This window comes from Haliotis asinina, chromosome 2 (assembly GCF_037392515.1).
Source record: "Haliotis asinina isolate JCU_RB_2024 chromosome 2, JCU_Hal_asi_v2, whole genome shotgun sequence".
NCBI classification, from domain to species: Eukaryota; Metazoa; Mollusca; class Gastropoda; order Lepetellida; family Haliotidae; genus Haliotis; species Haliotis asinina.
The window spans coordinates 64,862,268-64,888,134 of record NC_090281.1 but is presented as its reverse complement, the minus strand read 5'-3'; the positions used below and the strand labels follow the sequence as shown (position 1 = coordinate 64,888,134).

The window sequence follows — 25,867 nt, the reverse complement described above, 5'->3', positions numbered from 1 at the left end:
GTATGAAATGAACTACTCCTGTATTTCACAAACTGTTTAATCTTTGAATTGTAACAAGGTGTAGTCGGTGTTTTGTGTTACTTTATGTAAAGTTGTGACGACAAATCTAAAACTAGTCTGACCAATTCTTTACTGTTTGAGCTTTGGTCTATAATCATGTGGGGCAAGGACTGATAAGTAGGATAATCTATGATGCAGTTATTCCCTGTGACGAGGTGCAGCTTTTTTTTTGTTTTCTCTCAGATTGTGTTTCTAGATGTTTTACGTCTGGAACCTAACTTGTCTCGGATTACTGTCCTTCAAAATTATCCTGACACACCGCGGCATTTACTGTTGAAAGTTGAAACTCGTTCCCTCGCGGACCCTATTTACTGTGGGTGGTTGATCAAATAATCATTGAAGAAGCAGTGTATACCATGCACGATATTCATCCGCTTGCGATGGAAGTCATCATACTTGAAAAGACAGAGAACATATGTCGAGTACATCGCCATAAAACTACTCACACAACACAAATATGGCTACACAAAGTTCCCGTTTATTTTCAAAGTAATTTGCACAAGTGACACATCAAAGAGTGTGAAAGCAGGATTGTGTGAAGAGGGAAAATATCCTAGTAATCCTCTAGGGCCTTGGTTCAATTAATTTAGACGTCAGAAAGTTACCTGGATATTTCCTCTACAGCATATTTATCTATGCTAATCGATACAATCGCTGGCATGCACAAGCACATGTATATGTGTATAGGGTGCACAAAACGTGTAAATACCAAGATTACAGAACAACACAAAATGCACACTAAGTAAATATAGAAGAACTATGTACGTGTATAATATCCACGCTTCATTTTCCCCTTTCCAGGTCAGTATGCCGCTCATTCTGCATCCGTGAACAGGCGAATGCCTTTCTCTTGAGGGACATGTTGTCTGTGCATTAGTTTGTGTTATTCAATAATACTACTCATATTGAACAGCTATATATTATATCATTTATTGAAGAAAACAAAACCACCGGTGCACCCTTGGATAGAGTTTGGTTGCTCATTTTATCATTCTTTAAGAAACATGAATGAACGTCTTTCAGTTCAAACTTATTGTTTGTGTGGACCAGGTCGACAGACCACATGTATCAATTGCCGCCACAGTGACATAAATCTCATCAAATCCCCGATATTGTGAATTTAAAGTCAGAGTGATCTCATCATTCTCTGTTAAGAGCTTGTCTACAATATTGGCGCCTCCGAAAACTGTTCCAGCGTGAACTTCATACGTCAGATCGTCCCAGGGTGACGCAAACATATTCCGCCAGGCGAGGGTCAGTCGGTCGCCAGCTTTGACCACAGACAAACTGCCGGAAGCTGTGGGAAAATGTTAAACTCAGGAATATTCTCATTCACAATCAACATGTCCACAAAGGGCATGAACAACTAGTGAGTGAGTAAGTTTAGTTTTACGCCGCTCTCAGCATTATTCCAGCTATATGGCGGCGGTCTGTAAATAATCGAGTCTGGACCAGACAATCTAGTGATCAACAACATGAGCACCGATCTGCACAACTGGGACCCGATGACATGTATCAACCAAGTCAGGGAGCCTGACCACCCGATCCCGTTAGTTGCCTCTTACGACAAGCATAGTCAGTCGCCTTTTATGGCATGCATAGGTTGCTGAAGGCCTATTCCACCCCGGGGCCTTCATGGGTCCATGAACAACCAACCAGCATATGTGCTACTGGAACTTTGCTGAATTACTTTTACGAAAACTACCCATATATGTACCTTTAGACTGTGTGACTTGTTTTATTGCCGTTTGGGGGGAATATAACGTAAGATATCTAGTATAGACGTGCATTTGTTTGGCACGACTAAGCTGTTTTACAGAAAAAAACCCATACCTGTTACCGATGGAGGAATACCATGCACCGTTATATTCAACATTGTTGTCTTTCCGTGTAATTCCATCCTGTCAATAGGAAAACTGAGGGCATGATATGTCGATCCATCCTTCAGTGTTACACCCACCAATGTGGCAAAGGTGTACTCCAGTTGTACGGGGAAGACATTCTGCTGAGTCAGCGTATCTCCCTCAAACAAAATCTGAAACACCAGCAACTACTGCAAGTACTGTTTTACTATAGCTTCTACTGGAAGTATGGTTTTACTATAGTTACTACTGGAAGTATGGCTTTGCTACAGCTTCTACTCTAAATATTGTATTACTACAGCAACCACTGGAATTAGTTTTTAACATAGCTACTTCGCTAAATACTGTTTTACTGTAGCAACTACCACAAGCACTTTTTTACTATAGTTACTACTGGAAGTATGTTTTATTAGAGTTACTACTCTGCATACTGTCTATAATAGCAACTACTGGAAGTATGGTTTTACTATAGTAACTGCTTTCTGTATTATTAAGTAGGTAAGTATTATTAAGTAAGTAGTTTTACTCTAGCTTCAACTCGAAGTATTGTTTTACTATGGCAAACCTCTCTATGTGCTGTTTTGCTATAGCTACGTCTTGAAGTGATTTTACGATTGCAACTAGTTCTTCTATATTTACTGCTGTCTTACTATAGCTACTACTCTGAGTTGTTGTACTTTAGCAACTACTCTTAAGATTATGATAGTAATCAGCTACAAATGTATTCATTTGCAATAGTTGATGGTTCCTGATCTTTAGACAATATTTCGTTACCACTGTTTTAAAATGTCGGCTGGTTTTGTCCCATCGGAGTCGGACTCTCTCATGACTCTGGTGACACACATCCCTCTCACTGTACACCGACTGACTTTCTGCCAGGACACTAAAGCCAAGAACCGATGTCTGGTTCGTTGTCTGGACCACTTCAACTCCATCCGACGTCATGGCCGACGCCAGCCCCGCTTTGTTGAAGCAGCGGACTGTAGAGAAGACTGTCACAGACGACGAGTCGAGCTTAGAGGTGACGTCATGTTGGGCTGTAGATCGGCCTGGGATGACCCTCTCAAACTGCTTCATGTCACTGCCGCCTGGGGTTCTCCCTTGTCATTGAACAAGAGATATGACACACGTTCAAGAAATGGTTACGATGTTCGTATATATACTCATGGAAACGGTTAAGACCGTAAGAAAGTACACATGTTCCTTCATTCTCCTACAAGTTTCGTCACTAGGTATGTATTGGGTGAAATCCTGGAAATAAACAGTGAAACACTTATGCTTTCATGTGTTCCCTTATTAGTTACTATTACTGTATATGAGGAGGAAAATAATGGAACTATTATTTCGTGTTTAACTCGGTTACATTCGGAGCTGGGCGGAAACACCCGAGCGTCCCTACACGTGCAGCAGCCAGGCGAGACGCCACTTGAGTCTGCAGTGTTAGTCTCACATCAGCTGGCGGACAGCGACGTCAAGAAAGGAGTCTAGCTAACGTCAAGAAAGGTATCATAAGACTGAAAGGGACAGTCTGTAACTGCTCTACAGGAATTCCAGACTGGTATCCCACGAGACCAACATCTCTTCTCTTTCTGGGAGGACGGTCCAGTCCAAACCTTGACTCAATCGGCGTTTGTGACGTCACTGCGTGATGTGTTACGTCAGTGTGGCTACCCTCCCCCGCAGTACAGTGGACATGGGGCTGCTGCTCCTTCGCCTCAGCCATCGGCATGTATACTGTTCTCATTAAGCTTCGTGGAGACTGGGAGTCTAACGAGTATGAACGCTGCGTCATTTTAAAACCAGAAACACATTTTAAGTTTGCGCGTGCCCTGGTTGTGGCAGCAACTATGAGACGCTAACGTTACAATGTTGGGGGTTTGGAGGTGTTTTACATGTATAGTTTTATAGTCGTCAATTGAAAGTTGACATTTACCACCAACATAAAAAAAATGTCATTGTCGTGTGATATTTGCATACGAGTACAGGATGAGTTAAGAAGGAAAATAATGGAAGTAATATTTTGTGTTTACCTCGGCTGCATTCGGAAGTGGGCGGAAACACACTAGCGTCCCTGCACGTGCAGCAGCCTGGCGAGACCCCACTTGAGTCTACAGTGTTAGTCTCACATCAGCTGGCGGACACCGACCTCCCGCCCACCCGGGTCAAAGACTTTTAGTGTCAGCTTTTCTTTTACTTGTAATCTGGTGATATCTTTGTGTGTGTGCATGTACCCTTTGTGAAACGTTTTCACATGTTTTATCTGTCGGAGGTTTTTTAAATGTATAGTGTTTTAGTCGTCAGTTAAAAGTTGACATTTACCCCAACATTGTCGTGAGATATTTGCATGCGAATGCAGGATAAGTTAAATACACAAGAACTATATTTAACTACTGTGAAGCCAAACGCACCACACGTGAAACTGTTTCCATCTATATTCTATATAAATCTCAAACTCTGTACATTTTCTATTGTAGTGAAGGCACGCTTCATCCATTGTAATTAAGTATACTGTACGGTTGTTTTAAACTCATTTTCCGTTCATTACACATATGTCCCCTGTATCTTCTATCATTATGGTTTGCACATGTCCGAAAATCCGTGATACATTTTCGTGTTGTACAGTAATGTTGATTGTGTTTAATATTGCCTGTATTAGTGTCGGATACATATGCTCACACTGATGCTCAAATGTCCACGAAGTGCAAATGTTGTTGCCTATATTACTCCCGCCTCTTCGTGTTGAAAAACAGAAAATTTTAAAATTGTTGGCAGTGAAGTATAACACGTACCAATAGCCCAGTCGCAGTGCTCTACACCTGATTCGTCATCTCTAACTTGCCAGTAGACAGCCACAACACCTGATGTCTGATGGTCTTTATCTCGTCCTGAACCAAACAGGAAACACCCATAACAATGTGTGTCCATGAAAGAACTAGATCAATATGCCACGCGGAGCTTTGTTTCAATTATTGAATGTAAAATACTCCGTCAAGATATGTAGACTTACACATTAGGTTTGATTCAACTAAGCTATAAATGTCAAGTTTACCATCCAGACCATCACCGATGAGGTCGAACTGTGGTGCAGTCATATCTACTGTGATGGCGTCAGAGTGTGTCACAGCAGACAACCCAGCGGCATTCGTAGCCATGACAGTAATGTAAATAGAGGCGCCATGGAGCAGCTGTACATTAGACAATGTCCCCTGTGTATCTCGGCCTAGGTCTGTGTAGCTCTGGACATATGTACCACCTGGAGTTGTGCCTGCAACACAAGGACCCTCTGAGTATGATATGAGGAGTAACTTGTACACAGACTAATATCTATCATTATTACGTGAACAAAACACTGATCGAATAATGTGTTGATGAGCTCCTGAATGTTAGAAAGCTCTGTGTACAGAAGTGTTGAATCAAAGCCGGAAATCTATTTTTTAACGTCAGGTCTGGTCCCATGTCAGAGATTATACTTTCCTCCCCTAGTGATAATCCTTGAAACACGTAAGCAATATTCATGTTAATATAATTGTGTTTGGAAAAGTAATAAGGGGTATTTGGCATTAACTCAATCTCACTATAGTGTTGCATATATTAATTAATCTACGTACCAATCGCCCACTTGTACTGTGTAATTGGAGATTGTTGGTCCTCGAAGTGCCAGGAAGCATGTAGAGATGACCAGTGAGACAGGAACACTGAGTGGATCACCAGATGCTCCTCTTTGTCCACACTATCCGGACCAGCAACATAGTGCACACTCTGGACAATTACATGGTCCAATACAAACTTCATCATCCTTGATGATGACGCTATCTTCAGCACTACACTGGTATCTGCGGCTGTGAACCTGTAAGTGTGTTTGTTCCAGAGGACGACCGAGTGATCTCCGACACTGCATGTGCCTCTACAGAGATTAGGGTCAAGAGTAAAGCTGAAGACTTCACTTCCAATAGTAACTATTGCATCAACTGATCTGTGGGTGTTGGAAACAGTTTCTGGGTATCCAGCATGCAGCGTCAGCTTGTACTGCCTCCCAGTCTCAAGGCCGTAGATTGTTTGTTGGATGCTTCCACTGACGGATACAAACACATGTCCATCTTTAGCTAAAGGTGAGTTCGGCGCCTGTACCGTAATACAAGACGCGGTGTTCGATTCCCATGATGTTGGTATGACAAGGTTGCAGGGTGTCGTACTTCCTGAAATATCGTCTACCTCAAAAGATGGGTTTTTCACCAGATTGTCTCCAAGATAAGCTAGATCCTGACGTTCAGGTGGAGATGCATCAACGACGACTCCATCAGATACAACAACATCAGAGGTGTATCCAGCAGCATCCACAGCATACACCTTGTTCCATATTCTTGTACCTGAACATAAGATAATGCGAGCATATGTACGTATCATCTTATATCTAACCTAAGTGACATTAACATAATATAGATTTCTATATTCACCGACCATTTACGATTGGAGACAACAGCGACTTCCGAGAAGATGTGTGTAGTCCTGTATCCAACCAGTCCATCACACTGCAATTTGTTGTGTCCTTGCTTGTCCCCACACACCAGAAATACTTGACGATTGTGGAGTCTGTGTCAGAGAAGCCGTACCAGGAAGCAGATACTTCGGATGTTGAACTCTGGTAGTCCATGTCATGGATATCTGCATCAATTTTCAATAGAAGGTAAACATGCTTAAAATGTACTGTATATTTAATACCTATGTTAATATCATATTAAGAAAGAAGAAGAGCAATTACAGTACTACGAACCAACTCCGTCTTTCACTGTGCCTGCCACTGGAGGCATGACATCCACCTGTACTCCATCAGAGTAGGCCCAGCTCACCAGACCAGCCTCGTTGTAAGCCATGACACTGCAGTAGTAGATTGTGTTTGGGCGTAAACTCAGACCCGTCACTGTATAGTTGGTGGAGTTCAGATTGCCCGAAGCGTGGATACTGTGACCTGCATCACATATTGTTTCAAACTATTTCCTTTCAAGAATGGGATTACACGATTGTCTAATGAATTAGTGAATTGCAATAAGACGAAATTCAGTATTCAAAGTACCTCCTTGCACTGTGCTGATAAAGACCCTGTATCTGAGGATGCCTCTCTGACCTTGAAGGAACTTTCCGCTCCACTGGACAAACAGGGTCTCGTTCTGTGTTTGGAAGTCTATAGCTTTGGTGTTACTTGGGTGTGCAAGCTCTTTTACCTGTGGTAAACACATTCACCTTTTAAAACACTGAAACCAATGACACGTCTGTAAACAATAGAATAGCAGATACTTACAGCTCTTCCCGTCTTGCCTGTTACAGTGGGTGGTGTTGTTTGGATAAGGACGCCATTCGATTTGAAAATGGTGTAGGTTTTGTTATACCATGCTCTCACAAAGAGGGAATATGTAATTCCAGATGTCAGAGACGTGCCTGTAAATCATCAAAACACATATGACAGATTTTTAAGTACACTGAGATTGTTAAAGCGTTATATCGAATAGTGACTGAATCAATACCATTTGATTAAAGCTTCGATATGAGCACGTTTGTATTGTGTGAAGTGTTCTACGCGGATATGATTCATTCTTACCTACAGGTAATGACACAAAAGCAGATGTTTGTAGACCCGCATCAAACCAATCCCTGCCGTTCGTGGCGTCAAACACTCCCACTGGAAATGGCCCATCACTCTCTCCAATACTGTATTCATATCTGTATCAAAAGCCAAAGGTATTACAGATAACAAAGAACAAAAACTGATATCCCAAGGTGTATCTGCTAACTCATGTATAGTATGTTACAAAGTATGCACCGGGTATGTGGAGTGACTTACCGCGTCACAGGTGATCCCTTGGACGAGTCAGCCCAGGTGGCAGCCATGACGGTGTTGAACAGACTTACGTCGACATCATTAGAATCATCCAGGGACATGAGGTCCACCACGTCTTTGATTGTGATGTTTTTCTCTGCTCCATCTTGGCGTGAAATGGAGTTGAGGGTTTCATTAGAAAACGGAAATGTAGGTTTCCAGCAGCTATGAATGGATAAAATCACCATTCATCCTGCTCTCTGACTGCTAACCTGTAGTAAGTGTATGTACTGGACACACAGCCATAAGTGCAAGAAAAAGGTTTGAGATATATACCTACTAAAATCACAGAATGTGGTATTAAGGGCTAAACCTTGTTCTGTTTTGGTTTCCCTTTTCTTCACAAACCTGTTTTGTCTTGTGGGCATGCTTTACTGGAAGAACAGGTTCCGCCCTGCACAGCACAGACGCAATGTCCCTCACAGTTGTAGGCGTGACACCTCCTCACCAGCCAGAGAGTAGAGTCTCCCTCAAGGACCAGTTCAGTGTGGTAGGCATCACTCTGTAGGCCAACCTAGAAGTAGCATTGGATACCATTGATTTGGTTATCGGGCTTCTTCACTTCACAAAGACTTAGGACAGTGTCAAAGTACCTACCCCATTCACACCCCAGATAGCTACAAATACAGATCCTGTAGATGGTAGGGTACGAGTGCGCACTGTGAAACGTTGCAGGACACCTTCATCACCCTTCTTTCCACCCGAGTCACTGTGAAATACCTTCTCCGGTGGTGTACCCTGCAATAAACATATATTTCTGTATGGACAAGGTGCATCAGTTCTTTCCTCCCTGTACATTTACACTATGTTACATTGCATATATAAATAGCTCCTATTTCTATATGTGGGTAGTGCGACTTTCGTCTCAAAGAAATTTCTAACCGTATTGTAATCTGTTCCGAATTCGTGAGATCCTACTGTTACAAGGTAATGATCCATCCCAGAATGTAGGTCAGAGAAGCCAAGCCACGCCAGGTTCAGATTGGTCCTGTTCCATGTCATCCAGCCAGCCTGATGCCGTGAGAGTTTCGCTGCATGGTCAGTTTCTATGGCGAACGTACCTGCAGATATAATATCATCATCATCAACATCGTCGTCGTCGTCGTGATGAGTTGTCTCGGTAGAGTAAGATTACCAATCCTTGATCTGACACGTTTGACCAAAACAAAATCATACCTGTATTTGGTTTTGAGCTGTCAACCAAAATGTTGTTTGTATTTGCCGATACACAGAGACCCGCCATATTGCACGCGGTAACCTTCACCTTGTATTTACTTCCATCATGCAAGTCAAGGTTCACAAAAGTGTATTCTCGAAGGAAACCAGGAACCTGGGATAAAACAGATAAGGATGAATAAACAAACGTTCAATATTTCTGTCTATTAACAATATTTCGTGGTCCCTCTTTAGCTTGACATTGCAAGGCCTTATTATTCTTTGTGAAGGCAGTCAGTAAATAATCGATTCTTGACCAGACAATGTAGCTATTTACATCACAAGCATCAGTCTTCGCAGTTGGTATACTGTGACATGCACCAACCATGTCAGTGAGTCTGACCACCCAATCACGATTAATACCTTCACAATAAATATGTGTTGCTGGAGAGCACTTATTACTGAATGCCAAAATATTCTGTGGACAATCCCTTACCTCAAGATTAGACCTGTCTATCTCTGCAAGCTGGTGAGATGATATTGAGAGGTATTGGCGTTCTATGGAGGACTCAGCATCTTGGAACTCCCAGTGTAGACTAAGAACTGTCCGGCTGATTGTTGTGTTGGGAACAAGGGACATCAAACTTCTCACTGTCGGAGGGGTAACCACAATGGGAACGCTGTCATCCACCAGTAGGCCATTAGACGTGGCCTCTGAATACTGCCCTGAAACAGGATGCATTGTGTCACGTTTCTGTCTACCTGCTACACCTACAAGCCGACTGTTGACGTCAGCTGTCTGCAACATACCTGCTTTGTTGAATGCCCGGATAGTGCTGTACAATGTCCGACCTACAGGCAATTGTTGGTCACGTTTCAGGGTGTGGAAGATGACCTCACCCACGGCTGCAGTCCTGGCTTTGAGAATATCGTCAGCCCCTGGGTTTGTTCCGATACGCCATTCGTAGTGATCTAGTCCTGATTCAGGGTCGCTAAAGCCTCTCCATTTGCAACCGATGAATGTCCTATGAAGCAGACCAGCTCACTGTGAACACTGCATAGTTCCAATGTAATTTAATGATATGACCGTCAAGACAGAATTGGTTCTACGTAATCATTTCTACGACATACGGCATTGCAATACCAAATACTTTGTATCACCTCGTCGCCTGGAACTGTATGTCTACGTCGCCTGTGCCATCCTGCACTGTTCCAGGAACTGGAGGGGAGCTGTCCAGGATCACACCGTCTGAGGTGGAGGAGCTGCTGCAGAGGCCTGCTGTGTTACAAGCTGTCACTGTGGTGAAGTACTTCACTCCAGGGGAGAGCAGGATGTGCTGGAGGCTAATGTCTGAAATTGAATCATGTCGATATATATTTTCTTGACATTATTTATAAAACACAGTCGAAAAAGAAATGAACAGCCCTCACATTGATGTAGTCCTGTCTTGGCTTCATTCATCTTGTCATCACAACCTTTGCAGGTTCCGACTTTGACCTTATACATTGCGACACTTGAATGGGGATCGCCGAAGCCTTCCCAGTAGGCTGCCATCTCTGAGACACTGGTGATATAGTCCTTGTCTTTGTCGTCATGTGTAACATCTGACTGTACTCCGTCATAGACGTGGCCACTAGATGGAGGTGTGGTGTCCACAACCAGAGGTCTTGATGTGGACAGTGTGTACAGGCCTGCACCGTTGATGGCCTGGAAGAAGGAATTCATTGAATATAGCCTGACGTAGTTCAGGACTTGACCATTCCTAATGTAGTATGAACAAGATTTTTGTTTTTACTTGTATCCTTAAAGCAAAAAGACTGCATTTTTCAAGTCTGACAATCGAGACGATCCAGCTACTTCTACAAACAAGATGTACACTGAATAATTAGGGATCGTTTGAATCATAATTATTAGTGTATATGACTTCGATGTTCAGGTTGTTTTAAAAAGGATAGAAACAGTTACAGTTACCTTCACCGTTATATAATACGAGTGACCATCCTCTGTTTTGTTGAATGTGTCAATGTCCAGACATTCCTCAACGGTCATCACGTACTCTACCACATCCGCATACGCATGTCTGGTGCCCATAGCAACACTGTATGACTTCGTGCCACTTTCCTCGTCTGAGAAAACATTCTTCCAGCTGTGGGATATATTAACGTTAACGCTGTTCATTTTCCAGTGTTTCTTATTATTCCATCAATATTTGCCTCGTACAGGACATGAAACTGAAATCAGTGCATGCTTTGCCCACCACTGAAGTAAATTATGAAAGCTTAATCCTTTTGACAATGTGTGATGAGATAAAGAAAGTATACATTTTGTATTGTACATTTCTGAATGTTACCCATGTAAAAAAATAGAATTCAGAGCATGAGAATAATTATATAATCTATTGAAAAAGAGATTTAAAAGAGTTTTAAACGGTCGAACTAGTTTGGCAAGGTATACATTATTATGCATGTTAAAAGTTAATCCGAGAGGAACTTCAGCTTCAATAAGACAGGAAGTACGTTATTCACAAATGCAGAGTTGTAGAAGATTGCAATTATACAATACTGTTTAGTTCTAGATACAATTTGGGTTTAGAAATGAAAATATATCTATCTCGAACAAATGTTGACTTTGTATTAACTCAACAAGGGCGTGGAAATAGTAATGAAATATATTTTGTAAGTGATGCTAATTATGTTCGAAAACCCAACATATTAGTGTCAACCTGTTCTTTTCTTCTTCCAATACCTTCGTTGAAAACATTTGTACGAGCTCGTATATTACTTTGTCAATATTACCAGACATGTATAAGACGTGATGTAATGTATCGATCCTCTACTTCAATGTGTTGCCCTGTTAGAACTGGGGGTGTGGCGTCGACAAGGAAACCAGCTGATACAGCAACTGTTGTCTTCTTCACAAAGTCTGTGGCTGCAAGAAATGTAATTAAGTGGTAAGACATTTGTTAAGAGTGAGTGAGTGAGTTTAGTTTTACGTCGCACTTAGCAATATTCCAGCTATATGGCGACGGTCTGTAAATAATCGAGTGTGGACCAGACAATCCAGTGATCAACAACATGAGCATCGATCTGCGCAATGGGGAACTGATGACATGTGTCAACCAAGTCAGCTAGTCTGACCACCCGATCCCGTTAGTCGCCTCTTACGACAAGCATAGTCACCTTTTATGGCAAGCATGGGTTGCTGAAGGCCTATTCTACCCCGGGACCTTCACGGGTTACATTTGTTAAGAATAATAAAGACAAGCAAATGTTGAATGTATACCTGAGACCGTTTCATCCGATGACCAAGACTATGAATAATGCGTTGATGTCACCTTTGTTAGATTTGAATGAAAGTGGCAATCAAGTCAGTCACCTATAGCGGGGTCTTTCCCTAAACTCCCGAGTCGAGATAAAAAAATAATATTTTTTTTAGCATACCTCTCACTGAGACATAGTATGTACTCCCAGTATGCAGATTAAGGCTGTGTAGAATATATGTGTTTGCATATCCAACATGGGTGTAAATGACAACATCTTGTCCACCAGGGGAAGTACCTGAAGACAGAAAACATTTATATGACATTTTGTCAGGAGTGTGATAAATTTACCCTTGACAGTAGTAATTGTAATTGTCAAGTAATTTGAAAATGGATATTTTCATGGCAGATGAGCATGCTGAGTATTGCAGATATGAAAAGCGGAAACTGTGTTTAACGAAATGCTTAGTGCATTACCCAATGCAACTTCATAATAGGTAATCCCAGCAGCATGAGCAGAGAATCCTTCCTCTTCCACATCGGTGAAGCCTGTCCAGCTAATTACAACTTCTGTTCCGCTAACCTGCACATGATAAATGCACCGCTTGAATCGTGTGTAGCTTTCTTTACCGAGTGGTCAATCATATCGAAACCATGACCCCTACATTCAAGGATTCCCAGAAACTAATTAGAGTAATACAGCATTTCTTGACGATCATATTAAATCGAAATACATGTTGGGGGTTAGTCCAATGTGTGAGGCTAATTTATGGTAGTCCCTGCCGTGATATTACTGGAGTATTGCTTAAACCAACCTCACGCAACTGTGACAACAATGTATGACCGTGTTGAATCATATTTGCCCAAATACAAGATGATTCTTGTGTAGTTTCAGCAAACTCCAGTGACATTACGAGCGGTCGAAAGCAAAGAGAATTGTTTAAAAAGGGTTCAATATACCTGAAATGTCCCGTCTACAAGGTTCTCGACGTTCACTGTCCCCGATGTAGGTGGAGTTAGATCGACTGTGATGCCGTCACTGCAGGCGTTCACTTCAGTCAAATATGATCTCCACTTCTCAAAACGAGTGTTTTTGTCATCTGCATGGATGCACACATAAAATCTCCTGCCGTGTTGTAAGTAGGACAGCTCTGTGAACTCCACGTTGATGAACTCCTTGGCTTCAAAATGAAACAAAAACAACAGAAATGATAACGGCATGTTAATGAGACGCCTTTTGTAAACATCAACACCACGTGTTTGTGAAATATTGTTAAAACACACACTCACCCGTGTGTCCACACCTGATGACGTCCGGCATGCTACAGGGGTCAGGGACGGTCATCAGACTCTCTCTCTTGTAATGAGATGAGGGGTCCACCCGGTCACCTGCCACCACTGCCCACGTGTAGTTCCTGTGATGCAGAGTAGGCCACACAGCAGACAGGATGTTCTTGTACGGAGTGTAGTCAACATCATGCCAGTGGATGTTCTGATCTAAGGTTATTCCTTGATCAACGTTTTCCTTGTTTTCTCCTGTAATCAATCATGATTGTACCCATGCGAGGTTTCATTGACCGAACATTCTCTTCTCTACACTTACAAAGTACTTTTTCCTAACATTATTGTAACTTTACACTTACCGATAACATCTAGGACAACTGCAGGCACGATGTTCAGAGGATTATATGCTGCACATTCTCTGACATCTGCTGACACAGTTGTATGCAAACCAACGTGATTGTAGCCCCTCACTGATAGTCTTCTGCACTTGGTAAAGTGAAGCCGTTTTGGTAGGTTGACCGTGAAACGTATCTGACAATAGAAGAAGCCAACGCAAACATCATTTGGCTTAGTGATCGAAACGTATGATCGAAGGCATAAATGATGCATAAATAGTCAATGAACATATTTACCTTGTCATCAGCCACACTTTCTATAGCATCAGCATCCACCGTCTGCCAGTCTATCAACATTTTGTCGTCGTGAGTGTCATCTGTAAGACCCCACTCGTATCGGTCTATGACGTCATAAGCTTCTTGTAGTTGCTTTATATCAGGATCGTGGAACCGAGACATCTTCACCTGGATCTAAAACGCCATACATAAATACCATAATAACACAGCAATTTCGGAGGTTACGAACGGAACGCAATGGAAGAGATATGTAACTTACCTGTGCTTGTCCACTGTCAGATTCATGATACGTCAGCGATATAATGCCTGCTGTTGGAGGATGTGGTATGACAGTCACACCGTCACTGTGGATGGGTTTAGAACATACATTTACCACACAGAACTTTACAGCAGCTCTGTAGGTTGTCCCTGGTTCAAGAGTTAAGCCACTAGCCACCACCATATCCGATGTGCCAAGAGGCTCAAACGTTCGCTCAGTGTCCCAAAGGTCAACTGTTGGAATACAAGGTGAATGGTAGTTTCAGTAATCTATATTGCGCATTCATAGAAACGACAACCCTGTTGCACTTTTGTATATGAGATACATAGTTTACACTGAATGTTTTATGGTGTTGATCTTACAATGCATCTCTTATGACGTGTCCAATGGTGACATCACACCAATGACACCAATGAAGTATATTATGGATCAATCATGCCCATCACGTTAATTGATATATTTTACCTAATTATGATACATTTCCAGAAGTTAAGCCGATGATACTATACTATACTATACTATACTATTTAGAGTGAGGACAATCGTGACTATCCTAATCTTGTAGTTATCGAGAGGTCTCTATTTACCACTTCCATTAACTTTCTTTTGCAAACTCCATAGTACATCGGGATAACTGAGCAGCCAGTTGTTTGTCTTCCAGTGAGCCGCATATGATGAAGTAGACACTTGGTATGTGTTATCTCCTGAACATCTCTGTTTAAACATTCATGCATAGAATTTGTCATCTCACACATAAGACTACAAGCGTAACGACTTTGCATCACACAAACAATACCTTACATAGATAAGGACATTATATCAGTATAGGAACACACGATTGTATCTGCAAACCGATAGAGGATTATATGGAAAGACTGACACAAGGTTCGTAAAATCGTAAAGATACACTTTATAACCTATTCATTATGGAGGCTGTTCGTCGGCGCGCTGAGTTTCTAGTTCTAGTTACTTTTGACACGTAGCCTCTTCTGTGCTGAATGCCTTATTGATTAGAATTATTCGCCCTGAATAAACTCGACAATATCTAACTGTAACGGCGTTGTAAATGTCGTTGTAAATGCAAACCACATGCACAAAATATAAGGCAAACGGCTAATATGTGCCCGGCTATACTTCAATCACATGCACAATAACCCGAGTTACATAATGTATCACTCACCGTCTGGTTCACGGCACTTCGGGAAGCACCATTCACTAAAATCAGATTTCGTCGAAAAAGCAATCAAGAGCATAGTTTGACAGTCTCGTGGATTTTAGTTCACATTGGTTCAGTTAGACTAATAGGAATACTTCGGTTTAAATCATTTTTATATGTATTAAGATAAACAGTTACACTTTTGAAATTAATATTTCTAAGTGTAAAGTGATTACACATCATGTACTCTCAGCATTTCCTATCGAAACTGTCAGAATTGCAGAATTACAGGTTAATGTTTCATTATATCAGACAAATTTAAACTGGTCCTTATCATAGTGCTGAGGTTAAACCAGCTGAGTTACTAAATGTGAAAAAAATGTTCAGAATTATTATGAACATGAAGTATATGCAAACTTTTGACACAGCTTTTCATCATTTATGACAACGACAACCAATACCAGAATCAGTGCATCCTAGGCCATCTCTGATAATGACATCTGTGATGTCAACATTAGGCCTGATGACTGTCACACCATCAGAGGACATCATCACGTCTCCGCCACCGTCAGTAGAAGCCACGACGGTCACAAAATACTTCTGAAATTATCCAGAATCAACACATCACTGTACATATACAATCCTGTAAACAATGGAACAAATCGCAATTTGCAGGTGTAAACGTCAGTTTGCCAACCTTTTCCCACTGCAGGCTCAAACCCTTGAAGGAATGTAAGGTTGCATTTCCAACATCGACATGCTCCCGAATATCTGTTGTAAATGGCTGAGACCCAATTCCAACTCCGTACGTAGTGCCAGTTATTCCATTGTCAAAGCCATACCATCTAGCTGCTAAAGTTCGTGTTGATATTTGATAGTCTGCGTCATCAGTATCCTGAAAGTATACACATAATATCTGTGTCTTTTACGGTTGTAGCACATACTACATGAGCAATGTTGTATGTAAAAGAAACATAAATAATGTTGGGCCTTCTCCGCAATAAGCTTTGAGCTCATTAGGTAATAATTGATCTACAAACATTTGTTTTATAAATAATGCAACTTTAAAATAGTGGAATGAAAACATTTGTGTTGTAAATAATTGAAGCAAAGCAGACCGTATTTGAATATATTTACAATGTCTAGTTGAAAATGTACTTATGGGATGCAAGAACCAGGATAATGATCTCAAAATACTTAAAATCTCTATTATCTATCTCGTTTTGAAGACTATAATTTCTTACTTAATACCTGATGACAGAAATGCTCACTATCGATACAAAGAAAGCTGAAGAGTGTTTATTGTCATTTACATGACAGACTCATGCATATCATCTAAACATACAGATTATAAAAATCACTACCACAAAACTGTGTGAACCTGTTTGCTTCCTGATCTGATAGTCAAACACTCATTGAAATTCGTTCACCGAAAACATGATTAATAACATCGCAGACACACATACGGATATTGTGAACAAGGTTTCTTCTCCAGGTGGAATAACGTCTTCTACTACACCACGTAACGGCGGCATGACATCATGGACGTAGGGTTCAGATACTGCCACTGTAGATAGTCCTACTATGTTGGTGACTCTGACTGACACAAAGTAGGTGTGGCTGTGATGGAGGTCCCAGTGGAGGTCTGTGAGGGCGAAAGCTGTACACGTGGGTGGAGACGTCAGTGCACAACCGTCTCCTGACTGCAGCGTCGTGAAGGGGATCATCGTCGACTTGCCGACCTTAGTTCCTGACGAACAGTATGCAAGTGCAATTGCAGATTCATAGGCATCTAAAATAAGATGAAGATATTAGATTGATAACAACAACAACACATACCTACTGCGGCTTCGTATTTTAGATGCCCTGTCTCAGTGAAGGCTGTCTCTTGCCAACGTGCAATTAAGTAGTCGTGTTTCAACGTCACGGTCATCGATCCAGTAAATGCAGGATATCGTGTATACACGGTTACAGGTCCAACCACCTTTAATAAAAAAGTTATATCTGGTCATTTCATTTAAACATATGTGCTTCCAGAACGGGTCATCAGTCCACGGAAATAATTCTTCATGAACATACAACAAAACGAATTCTCATCTTTTCCCTTACTCTGACAGTTGAGATCCCAGCTTTGTTGATGGCTTTGATGGCGATGTAGAACTGTTGCCCTTCACTAAGATGAGGATGGTAGCCCTGATACTGAGGATGATGATGAGTGGATGTGTAGGGCAGAATATCTGGAGCTGCTTCACCAGAAGGATCTGACATCAGCCCAAGTTCGTAGTCATAGATACCACTCTGAGAGTCACTGCCAGTCCAGTTTACAAATAGCTGGGGGGAAAGCAAAATACAGAAAAAGACAACAAAAAAACACTTTACAGTGACGCAATTTGTAACTAGGCGACACACAATCAAATTCTGAACAGTGATATGGATAACGAAATTGTTACTGTACACAATAATCAAATGTTGACATGAGAAGCAGGGGAGAAAAGTTAAGTTTGACCAGTGCTATAACATACACATAAGGAACTCACGTGATGTTCCCTGTAGACATACAGTGACTTGATGAAGCTGACGGGCAATGCTAGTAAAGATTTACACTCAGGGTTGTTGAGTTGTATCTCACTTCCGTTGTTGTAACGATGTATTGGAAACAGGGACAGTCTCTTGTCATCTACTGATGTGGCCTGTGAACTAGACACACACGATATAAGTGTATAATGCCAAACGGAGATATGTATCTATATCCTGGAGTATTGGAAACGGTTTAAATGTTGCTCGTGACCTGTTGATTTCTTCTAATGAGGACACTGTTTAACGATATGTATGTTACGATTTACCAGCTGTAGTCAGATGACTCTTTGATTTGTGATTGGTGGTGTCGAATTTGATGTTCATGAGACAAACTCATAAGGATGACTTTCACATCGTCAACAAAACATAAATTGCGTTCATCTCGTGGAAAAGTAAGATTCTTTAATAATAATGGTAGCCTTAAGTTCAGATGCATATACATTTGTTTTCCTGGGTGCATCAGCAATATGTTTCCTAGTGATTCTGCAGGCAAGCTTACAGTTATCCTTTTAAACCTCCAACCGGATTTCATCTATCATGACATTTTGTGAAAATGAGAAATGTAAATAAGTTGACACTGGAAGAACATTCAACAATACTGGACATACGGAATCATATGGGAGAGCCACCTAAGACGAAATTAGTAAAAACAATGAAACGAACCGCATATGTTTTTCAAATAAATGTTTTGTACCTGCAGGTTTCATCTGGACTGACCACCAGGGTACGTCTTCTGTGCACATCGATGTACCACACAACATTCTCTGATGACTTGACCAGCCCTTCTATCACTCTGGAGTCTCTCACTGCAACCTCACTGACACTGGGTGGGGTTGTGTCTATAGTCACTCCGTCAGAACACACAGCCTCAGAGGCTTCAAGTGCTCGGTTGAATGCCACCACTGTCACGTGATACTTGCCGACAGATGGTGCTGTCCAGGAAGCAGATGTGGAATAGGTTTCCATGACCTGCATGTGAGAAGGTAATGAACCGAAATATGTGTGAAAGATTTTGACGAGAGACAGAAAAAACAACAACAGTATTTCAATGTCAAGGCTCAACTCTTGTGCAAACACGCACACATACACACACGCACATACTCTTGCTGGGCTTTTCGGGTGAATATGGTGTCCTCACTGATTTTCAGTGATCCAGTCACCTGGTTAACACAGCCAGTCTCCACTTTACCACAAACTGTTTATAATACAAAGATAGATAATAACTGTGTGTTCTTTAGCACTGACGTTTTCTATTCACCTCAAATGAAGATCTGTTTACTCCAAATTCATTAGCTGAGAGACAGTGAGGTCCAAAGTTATATTGGTAAAATTTGACTCCGCTCTCTCTATCAAAGAATCCATCCCAGTGGCTGAAGAGTTGGAGATGCTGCTGGTAGTCCACTTCTGGGTTTCCCAACTGACCATCGTGAACAACTCCAGGATGAGGCGGGCTTGCATCAACTGTCACCTGGACAGGATCGTGGAACAACATGTTATGAAACAGATCATATGTATATTCATCACATCGAAATCATCTATACTGTTATACAATGCACAGAGGAGAGATCCATTAATTATTCGACCATGCCCACTTACTTTAAACTCCATCTTTGATTTAAGTTTGGCGTGGTTTGTCACCGTGACCTCTAGATAGTAGTCCGACTCGTGTGATCCCTTGTTTTTGTTGCTGAATATTCCTCCATGTTGGCGACTACTGTCTACTACGATAGGCTTTACTTGGAAGTGACGATGGTAGCAGCCTTTAGCTGGCGTACAGTAACAGTTAGCTCCCCTTGGGGCATCAGTGTTGGCGCTCTTGCAGTCAGCAATACTCTGTTTTTTGACATACAAGTGTAACAAATGTGTAATTTCTGTATATTCTGCTGTCAATTAAGTAATAATTATTATTGGGCCAGAACGTTTAGTGTTTTGAATAATAATTATGATGGGTCGCATTTCGTATAATAGATGGTCAGCATTTTTAGGAGTTTGGCAGTAGGCTTTCCGGAAATTATCTGCTCGTGACCTCCTATTTCTTTACTTCCGGGAGATTAATCAACATGAGTGGTGATGGTCGTATCTGCTCGAACGTCCGGGAAATGTATATATATATATAGTGACCCATTGCCTAAGTTGTTGTTTTTGTTCTGTTTTGCTCGTCACAGGTTATTTCATAACTTTTTGTCACGGTAAATTCTTAACCGGAACACATGATAACCCTAACCCTAACTTTTCAAAACAAGTTCATTGTCAAATATGTAAGTTACGTGTAAGTGTCCTCAACAAGAGAAGCAATGGAGTGCAGCGCATGTTCCATAACAGCGCATGTTCCAGAACAACTATGATATACCAGGCGTATACTCGAAAATACTTACACTGGTTTCCCCTTGAGCCGTGATGTGCTGAACTCCATGCACGATGTCTAAACCCTGGTATTTATCTACAATACGCCATGACACCGTCTCCAAGCCGCTGTGTTCATCGTATGCAATCCACTCGATTCTGAAGTTGTATAACGAGGTTTGAAAATCCATCACATCAGACCTTTCTCTCAGATATTTCACCGTGATTTAGCTTAAGTTGGACGGGATGCAAAATGCAGACCATGTTCCCGATACATGTACCAAATGTATGTTGAGGGAATCTAAAACTGAACTAACAATAATACTGTTTATTCATAATTATTCATTAATGAACACCATAATAAAACAAAAGACTTGCGTCATTTCGGAAAATTCCTCTGCACTATGTACACTGATGTTGAGTCTGTCTCCCCTCGTCAGCCACAGGTCCTCTATGACAGGAGGTGAAGCGTCGATGTGTACGGTCACATGTTCTTCAAGGAATTCACTTCTGATGTCATAGGCTCGCACCCAGAATCGTACAGTGTCCCCGTCCACTAGTGAGGGGGTTATGGTCTGTGACTGATGTAAACCTTGACTGATAAACAGGTTATGAGACGGTGGACTGGTGATGGACGACCCTCCATGGTGGCCGACTTTGTATGACGACAAGAATCTTGCTATACCTGTTGAATGTACATGGCCATACTCATTTATCAGGTAAGGGAAATATGCTTAGGATTTCAGCGTTAAAAGTTAACAACGATTATGAATGCTTCCGTACGGTCATTATCAGTGACTTTGTTGCATAAGAGTGTATGGAACAATTATAAATTGTTGCCATATCGTGTGGTAAATGAAGCATGTGTTGTTTGATTCCAGAACATATGTCTATTCTCTGTGCACAAGCTGCTAAATCGTGCCAACCTTGAACATTGTTGATGGCATCCACACCTCTGCCATCCTCGTTGTCATCATAGTCCGAGCCGATGTCACCAAGAGAAGCCACGCCCAGGAGCCACTTGTTTTTGTGATGGACTGTGTTCATGTATCTGTTGGTCCAGTCTACTGTCACAACTGATGACGTAGTTTGCCACTCTGATGTTGCTGATGATGCTGTTGTCACTCTGAGAGATGTATTTGCTCGTGTTGTTACAGCTGAAGTACCGTCACATATCAGAATTCTTCTAGCGCTTCTACGATTGCCTGCCTTGTCATACGCAGACAGTACAACAGAGTACACTCCCACATCAGGCAGTATGTAGCTGTTGGACGTCTGAAACATTTACAATTATTTAAGAATTGAATGTTAGTTTGTGTGTTTGCTCGTAATGCCGTTCGTTCACACGAGTTTGAACAAAGTTATGACATCGTTCATTTTTCAGTGCAAATACATAAACCGACATTCAATTCTTGTAATTTCGTAATTCAAAATTTCCCCACTTCTCTTTCTAAATGGGCATCGTATACAGTGATGTGTTTTAATCTAGGTAAATGTTTTAATGTCATTCTGTTCAAGGCCATATTGCAGCGATCCTGCCAAAACTAGCATCAATAGTAATAACACTATCATTTTAACAAACTTTCATTGTACCTTTACACTAATGCGGATTCGTTTGACCGCGTAATCATACACCGGCCGACGTCGACGTTGTGCGAATAGGAAGGAGATCTTGTTGTATTCGATTGGCTTATGATTGTTTATTGTGATATTTATTGAAAAGGACATGCGACAGGACGGACAACGGCCAGATGAAAAGGCAATAACTCTTGTGAAATGGAACAATGTGCTTCAATGGGAAATACGTCTGATGAAGAAGGCATACTGCAAAAAATGAGGTGGCCTGAAACAAGGTCGGTCGCAGATTAGGCATCACCACTTGCAGCAAGATCATTGGGGTTCCTTGAAACCGTCACTTGTTGTCGGAGGCAATGTCAGTCAGATTTCGAAACAGCGTGCTCTCCGGGTGCTTGTTGACATTTGGAGTGGAACTATTGCAAGATCTAATGCCAACTGCGGTCATATGGCCAGATAAATACATGATGTGCGGACACAGAGAGGTGTACATACACAACTGATGTTTTATTCCATTGAAACCGCTCGGATTATTTGGCCGGGTTTATTTTATCGCTTTATATACACAAACAAGTAAGCAATGTGTAGAAAATAAACTGAGTAGGAATACAAATAACCCTTATTTGGCTGGACAGAGAACATCCTGCTCGGAAAGTACATCTGGCAAAAGTGACCTTGATCGGATCTAAAACGTTCACACACGTAAGAACGATTTGGTGGATTGAAGAGAAATGAACCTTGAAATTTAGATCCCATAACTGCTCTCTCAACCAACCGCTAAGCACGTGACCACACACCGCGACTGCTCGGATTTCAAGGGACTTAATGCCTTTGTAGGTGTTATTTTCATGTCAGTGCAAATGTGTGATAACTGTCTCAAGACGTTGTGCTAATTGTAAATGCTTATTTGTGAAGGTAACGCGCATACACACGCAGGCATAAAAGTACAGACGTGCACATGCATTCACGTGGTGCTTATTATATTCGCGAGAATGGAAATGATCAACCATGATTTGAATTTATATAAATATTGGAACTACTATTACTCACCGCTGAGCTGGTAAGTGTTGTACTGTTAACACGATATTTATCTCTAAGTTCATCCCCAACAGCGTGGAGTTCATACACGTCCCTCACAAAGTGGTCGAGTCCTGCATCATCATCTGACCAGCCACTCCAGCGAAGGTTCACTGTGGACTGAAACAAGGCATGGAATCATTCTTCCTGTAACCATTACTATCAGGTGTGAAACATGTGGTCATATACTTACAGTCTTGATAACATCGGGAACAGTCAGCATGCTGCCAACACAGGCAGCAGTGCCAGTACAGTGATAGGGATCCACCAGGTCCATGGACACAGTAAAGGTGTGGGTCCGTGTAGCACCGTTGTAGTATTGGGTCGTTAGTGTGTTGCTCTCCTTGTTCCTGACCTTCACATACCCACCATTACTCGATGAAAAACTCAGTTCAATTCTGAAAATAATTATGACAAAAGATTTATGGAATCCTAGGAATTCAGATTCCAAGCTCAAAGATGAAACAAATATTTGAAATAAACCGTGCCTATGTCGTAGCTATGTATATCAGATTGTAAACCAAACAAAAGTTACTGTGTTCTGTAATCTGATTGGTTGAAAAACATGATTAAATGGTATTAGATTCCCGGAAACTGAAAGACTATTCACCGCGTATTGACACGTAAACAATTGTTTTGTTGTGTCATCAACAGTGGTGACGTCATTCAAATCATATTGTGACGTAAAGTTAGAATGACGTCACAAATGAGCAGCTCCAGATGCTACCATGGGAACCAGCTGAAACGGCCAGCTGATGACACTTCACTGCTGTATCCGTATTCGATGTAAACGAGTGCAGACACAAAAACCCTTTGGTTTACTTTTGTGTTTACAATGTCGATAAACATCATGTGTTGGCCATTTTCCGGGTGTTATTGAGTATTTGAAGCACGGGAATATTTCATTTGAAACCTCCGGCTGACGCCGTCGGTTCCAAATGCATTCCCGTGCTTCAAATACTCAATAACACCCGGAAAATGGCCAACACATGATGTTTATCTCCTAAATGTAGTTTACAAGCAATATTTACACTCTAAAAATACGCTATGATTGTTATGGAAAAGACAAAAACAGTATGATGATATAGGTGTACGTAAATATCAGGGTGAGGTGAGAAGCAATAATACCCAACATAGTTTAAACTGCATCCCGTCATTTACAAAATTGTTGCTCACATATCTCTGTGTTGGAAGGGTAGGGGTAGTCCTGATGAGTTTCCTTCACAGGTGTACAGGTCTGTGTCAGGGCTGCTTCGACTGGCACCTCCACAGTTATAGACCTTAGTGGCGACAACACCTGCACCTTGGTAGGAGAACACAGTCAGGTGAGTTGTGAATCATGATGTTCAGTGGGTTGATGAAACAAGAAGCACGAGATCATCAGTTAGATGAAGCAGGATTCTCTCCAACTTCTCACCACCACAGTGATTCAAAAACACGTGTTCGTGATATAATCGGAACTGAACTGTCAGCGGAGTTTTGTTATGGATATGGAAAGGGGATTTTATTGGAAAATTCACCACCGAATAATATATACCGTTGTCAAGCTAGATAACCTTTACCATATAACTCGTTAGAAAATCCGCTCCAACTTTAGACGTATGCAACCAAATGTTGTGCCCTCTAATATTCAACATACCTCTCTTGAGTCTGAATGTAGCAGAACCAGTGACAATTCCCACACGGAAGTCTTCAATGAAGGCATGTGTGGATGGAGGTACCATTTTGTATTCAGCTTTAAACTTGTAGTACATTCTGGATGGAGAGTTGATGTTTGACCAGCTTGTGGACTGTGATGGACCGCTGTTGATGTCTGGAGGTGCCTCTGTTGTGTCGCCGTTGCTGGCTGTCATGCTTAGGAGGTTGAAATTTATCGTGGGCTTTATTGTTACTGTAACATATTTCATTGTACAAATGTGGGAACAAATACGATAAGCAACATTGAAAAGATTTATAATTTCGTTAATATTTCAACGTTTAGTGTATATTTGTAGGTGTCCATTTCGCTAAGTGGTATATGAGTACAATTATAAAACTACTTAATATAAGAAATCATCGTCAGTAAAAGAGCCGTGTTAATTACGCATAGAAACAGATTCAATTAATCCTGAATGTCTGTCTGTCTGTCTGAATTAACATAGCGCTAAAAATATAGAATGAATGAATCACCGAAAATGAATGAAACTACGTGCGCATGGTTTGCTCCACTGACACATGTCATTCACACTTTGGAAACGAAAAGGAGGTGTTGTTTGTTTGCTATGTGTAATCCCAGGACGCGTCTACTTACTTGTCTGACAATGTTTTCCCGTGAAGCCGCTGAAGCAGACACAGTTGCTGGCGTACTCGTTCCTGCAGGTCCCGGGATAACACCGGGTGCTGTCACTCCGCCACGAACACGCCTCTGTTGACAAAACATGGAGTTCTGGCTTTACAGCATGCTCGGTTAAGTATCTAAGTTTGGTAAGAGGTAACGGAGAAGCATATTTTAACTTGTGCATGAATTGTTGTCAGACGATGTAATATGCGCAAAAGCGACGTCCACTTCCTGACTTTCGTTGACTGGAAATTATTTTGTGTTATTTGACAGCATTGTTCGAAATAATCGTAGTCATTGAGGCCCAGCGTCGGCTGTCATTGTATCAGGTCGGTAATTTCAAATATTTGTAGGCCATTATATGTCTTTTTTTATCAAAACTGGAATCTTTTTCCATGTTTATTTGCTTTATTGCTTTATTAACGTTCTGGAATCAGT

The 25,867-nt window shown here is 41.4% G+C and overlaps 1 protein-coding gene across 1 annotated transcript in view; it reads right to left on the bottom strand.

The window, feature by feature from the left end:
- Positions 1–518: 518 nt before the first annotated feature.
- LOC137274139 (uncharacterized) overlaps positions 519–25,867 on the bottom strand; it is a 36,660-nt gene continuing 11,311 nt past the window's right edge. Inside the window, exons 7-54 of the mRNA XM_067807154.1 lie at positions 25,403–25,516; positions 24,752–25,003; positions 24,289–24,415; positions 23,306–23,510; positions 23,086–23,232; positions 21,387–21,735; positions 20,839–21,145; positions 20,493–20,619; positions 19,714–19,950; positions 19,376–19,585; positions 18,812–19,086; positions 18,078–18,237; positions 17,650–17,871; positions 17,380–17,524; positions 17,007–17,290; positions 16,238–16,435; positions 16,002–16,140; positions 15,565–15,599; positions 14,972–15,098; positions 14,385–14,617; positions 14,126–14,299; positions 13,853–14,024; positions 13,500–13,745; positions 13,170–13,390; positions 12,687–12,792; positions 12,391–12,507; positions 11,746–11,878; positions 10,922–11,096; positions 10,381–10,657; positions 10,111–10,300; positions 9,760–9,974; positions 9,446–9,675; positions 8,971–9,124; positions 8,677–8,855; positions 8,392–8,532; positions 8,143–8,308; positions 7,759–7,900; positions 7,516–7,637; positions 7,219–7,355; positions 6,994–7,141; positions 6,694–6,888; positions 6,381–6,584; positions 5,531–6,289; positions 4,972–5,187; positions 4,712–4,807; positions 2,697–3,022; positions 1,894–2,095; positions 519–1,357 (exon numbers count right to left, since the gene is read on the bottom strand). Coding sequence (XP_067663255.1) covers positions 1,080–1,357; positions 1,894–2,095; positions 2,697–3,022; positions 4,712–4,807; positions 4,972–5,187; positions 5,531–6,289; positions 6,381–6,584; positions 6,694–6,888; positions 6,994–7,141; positions 7,219–7,355; positions 7,516–7,637; positions 7,759–7,900; positions 8,143–8,308; positions 8,392–8,532; positions 8,677–8,855; positions 8,971–9,124; positions 9,446–9,675; positions 9,760–9,974; positions 10,111–10,300; positions 10,381–10,657; positions 10,922–11,096; positions 11,746–11,878; positions 12,391–12,507; positions 12,687–12,792; positions 13,170–13,390; positions 13,500–13,745; positions 13,853–14,024; positions 14,126–14,299; positions 14,385–14,617; positions 14,972–15,098; positions 15,565–15,599; positions 16,002–16,140; positions 16,238–16,435; positions 17,007–17,290; positions 17,380–17,524; positions 17,650–17,871; positions 18,078–18,237; positions 18,812–19,086; positions 19,376–19,585; positions 19,714–19,950; positions 20,493–20,619; positions 20,839–21,145; positions 21,387–21,735; positions 23,086–23,232; positions 23,306–23,510; positions 24,289–24,415; positions 24,752–25,003; positions 25,403–25,516 — 9,614 coding nt within the window. The 3' untranslated portion in view covers positions 519–1,079. The remainder of the gene's footprint in view (positions 1,358–1,893; positions 2,096–2,696; positions 3,023–4,711; positions 4,808–4,971; positions 5,188–5,530; positions 6,290–6,380; positions 6,585–6,693; positions 6,889–6,993; positions 7,142–7,218; positions 7,356–7,515; positions 7,638–7,758; positions 7,901–8,142; positions 8,309–8,391; positions 8,533–8,676; positions 8,856–8,970; positions 9,125–9,445; positions 9,676–9,759; positions 9,975–10,110; positions 10,301–10,380; positions 10,658–10,921; positions 11,097–11,745; positions 11,879–12,390; positions 12,508–12,686; positions 12,793–13,169; positions 13,391–13,499; positions 13,746–13,852; positions 14,025–14,125; positions 14,300–14,384; positions 14,618–14,971; positions 15,099–15,564; positions 15,600–16,001; positions 16,141–16,237; positions 16,436–17,006; positions 17,291–17,379; positions 17,525–17,649; positions 17,872–18,077; positions 18,238–18,811; positions 19,087–19,375; positions 19,586–19,713; positions 19,951–20,492; positions 20,620–20,838; positions 21,146–21,386; positions 21,736–23,085; positions 23,233–23,305; positions 23,511–24,288; positions 24,416–24,751; positions 25,004–25,402; positions 25,517–25,867) is intronic.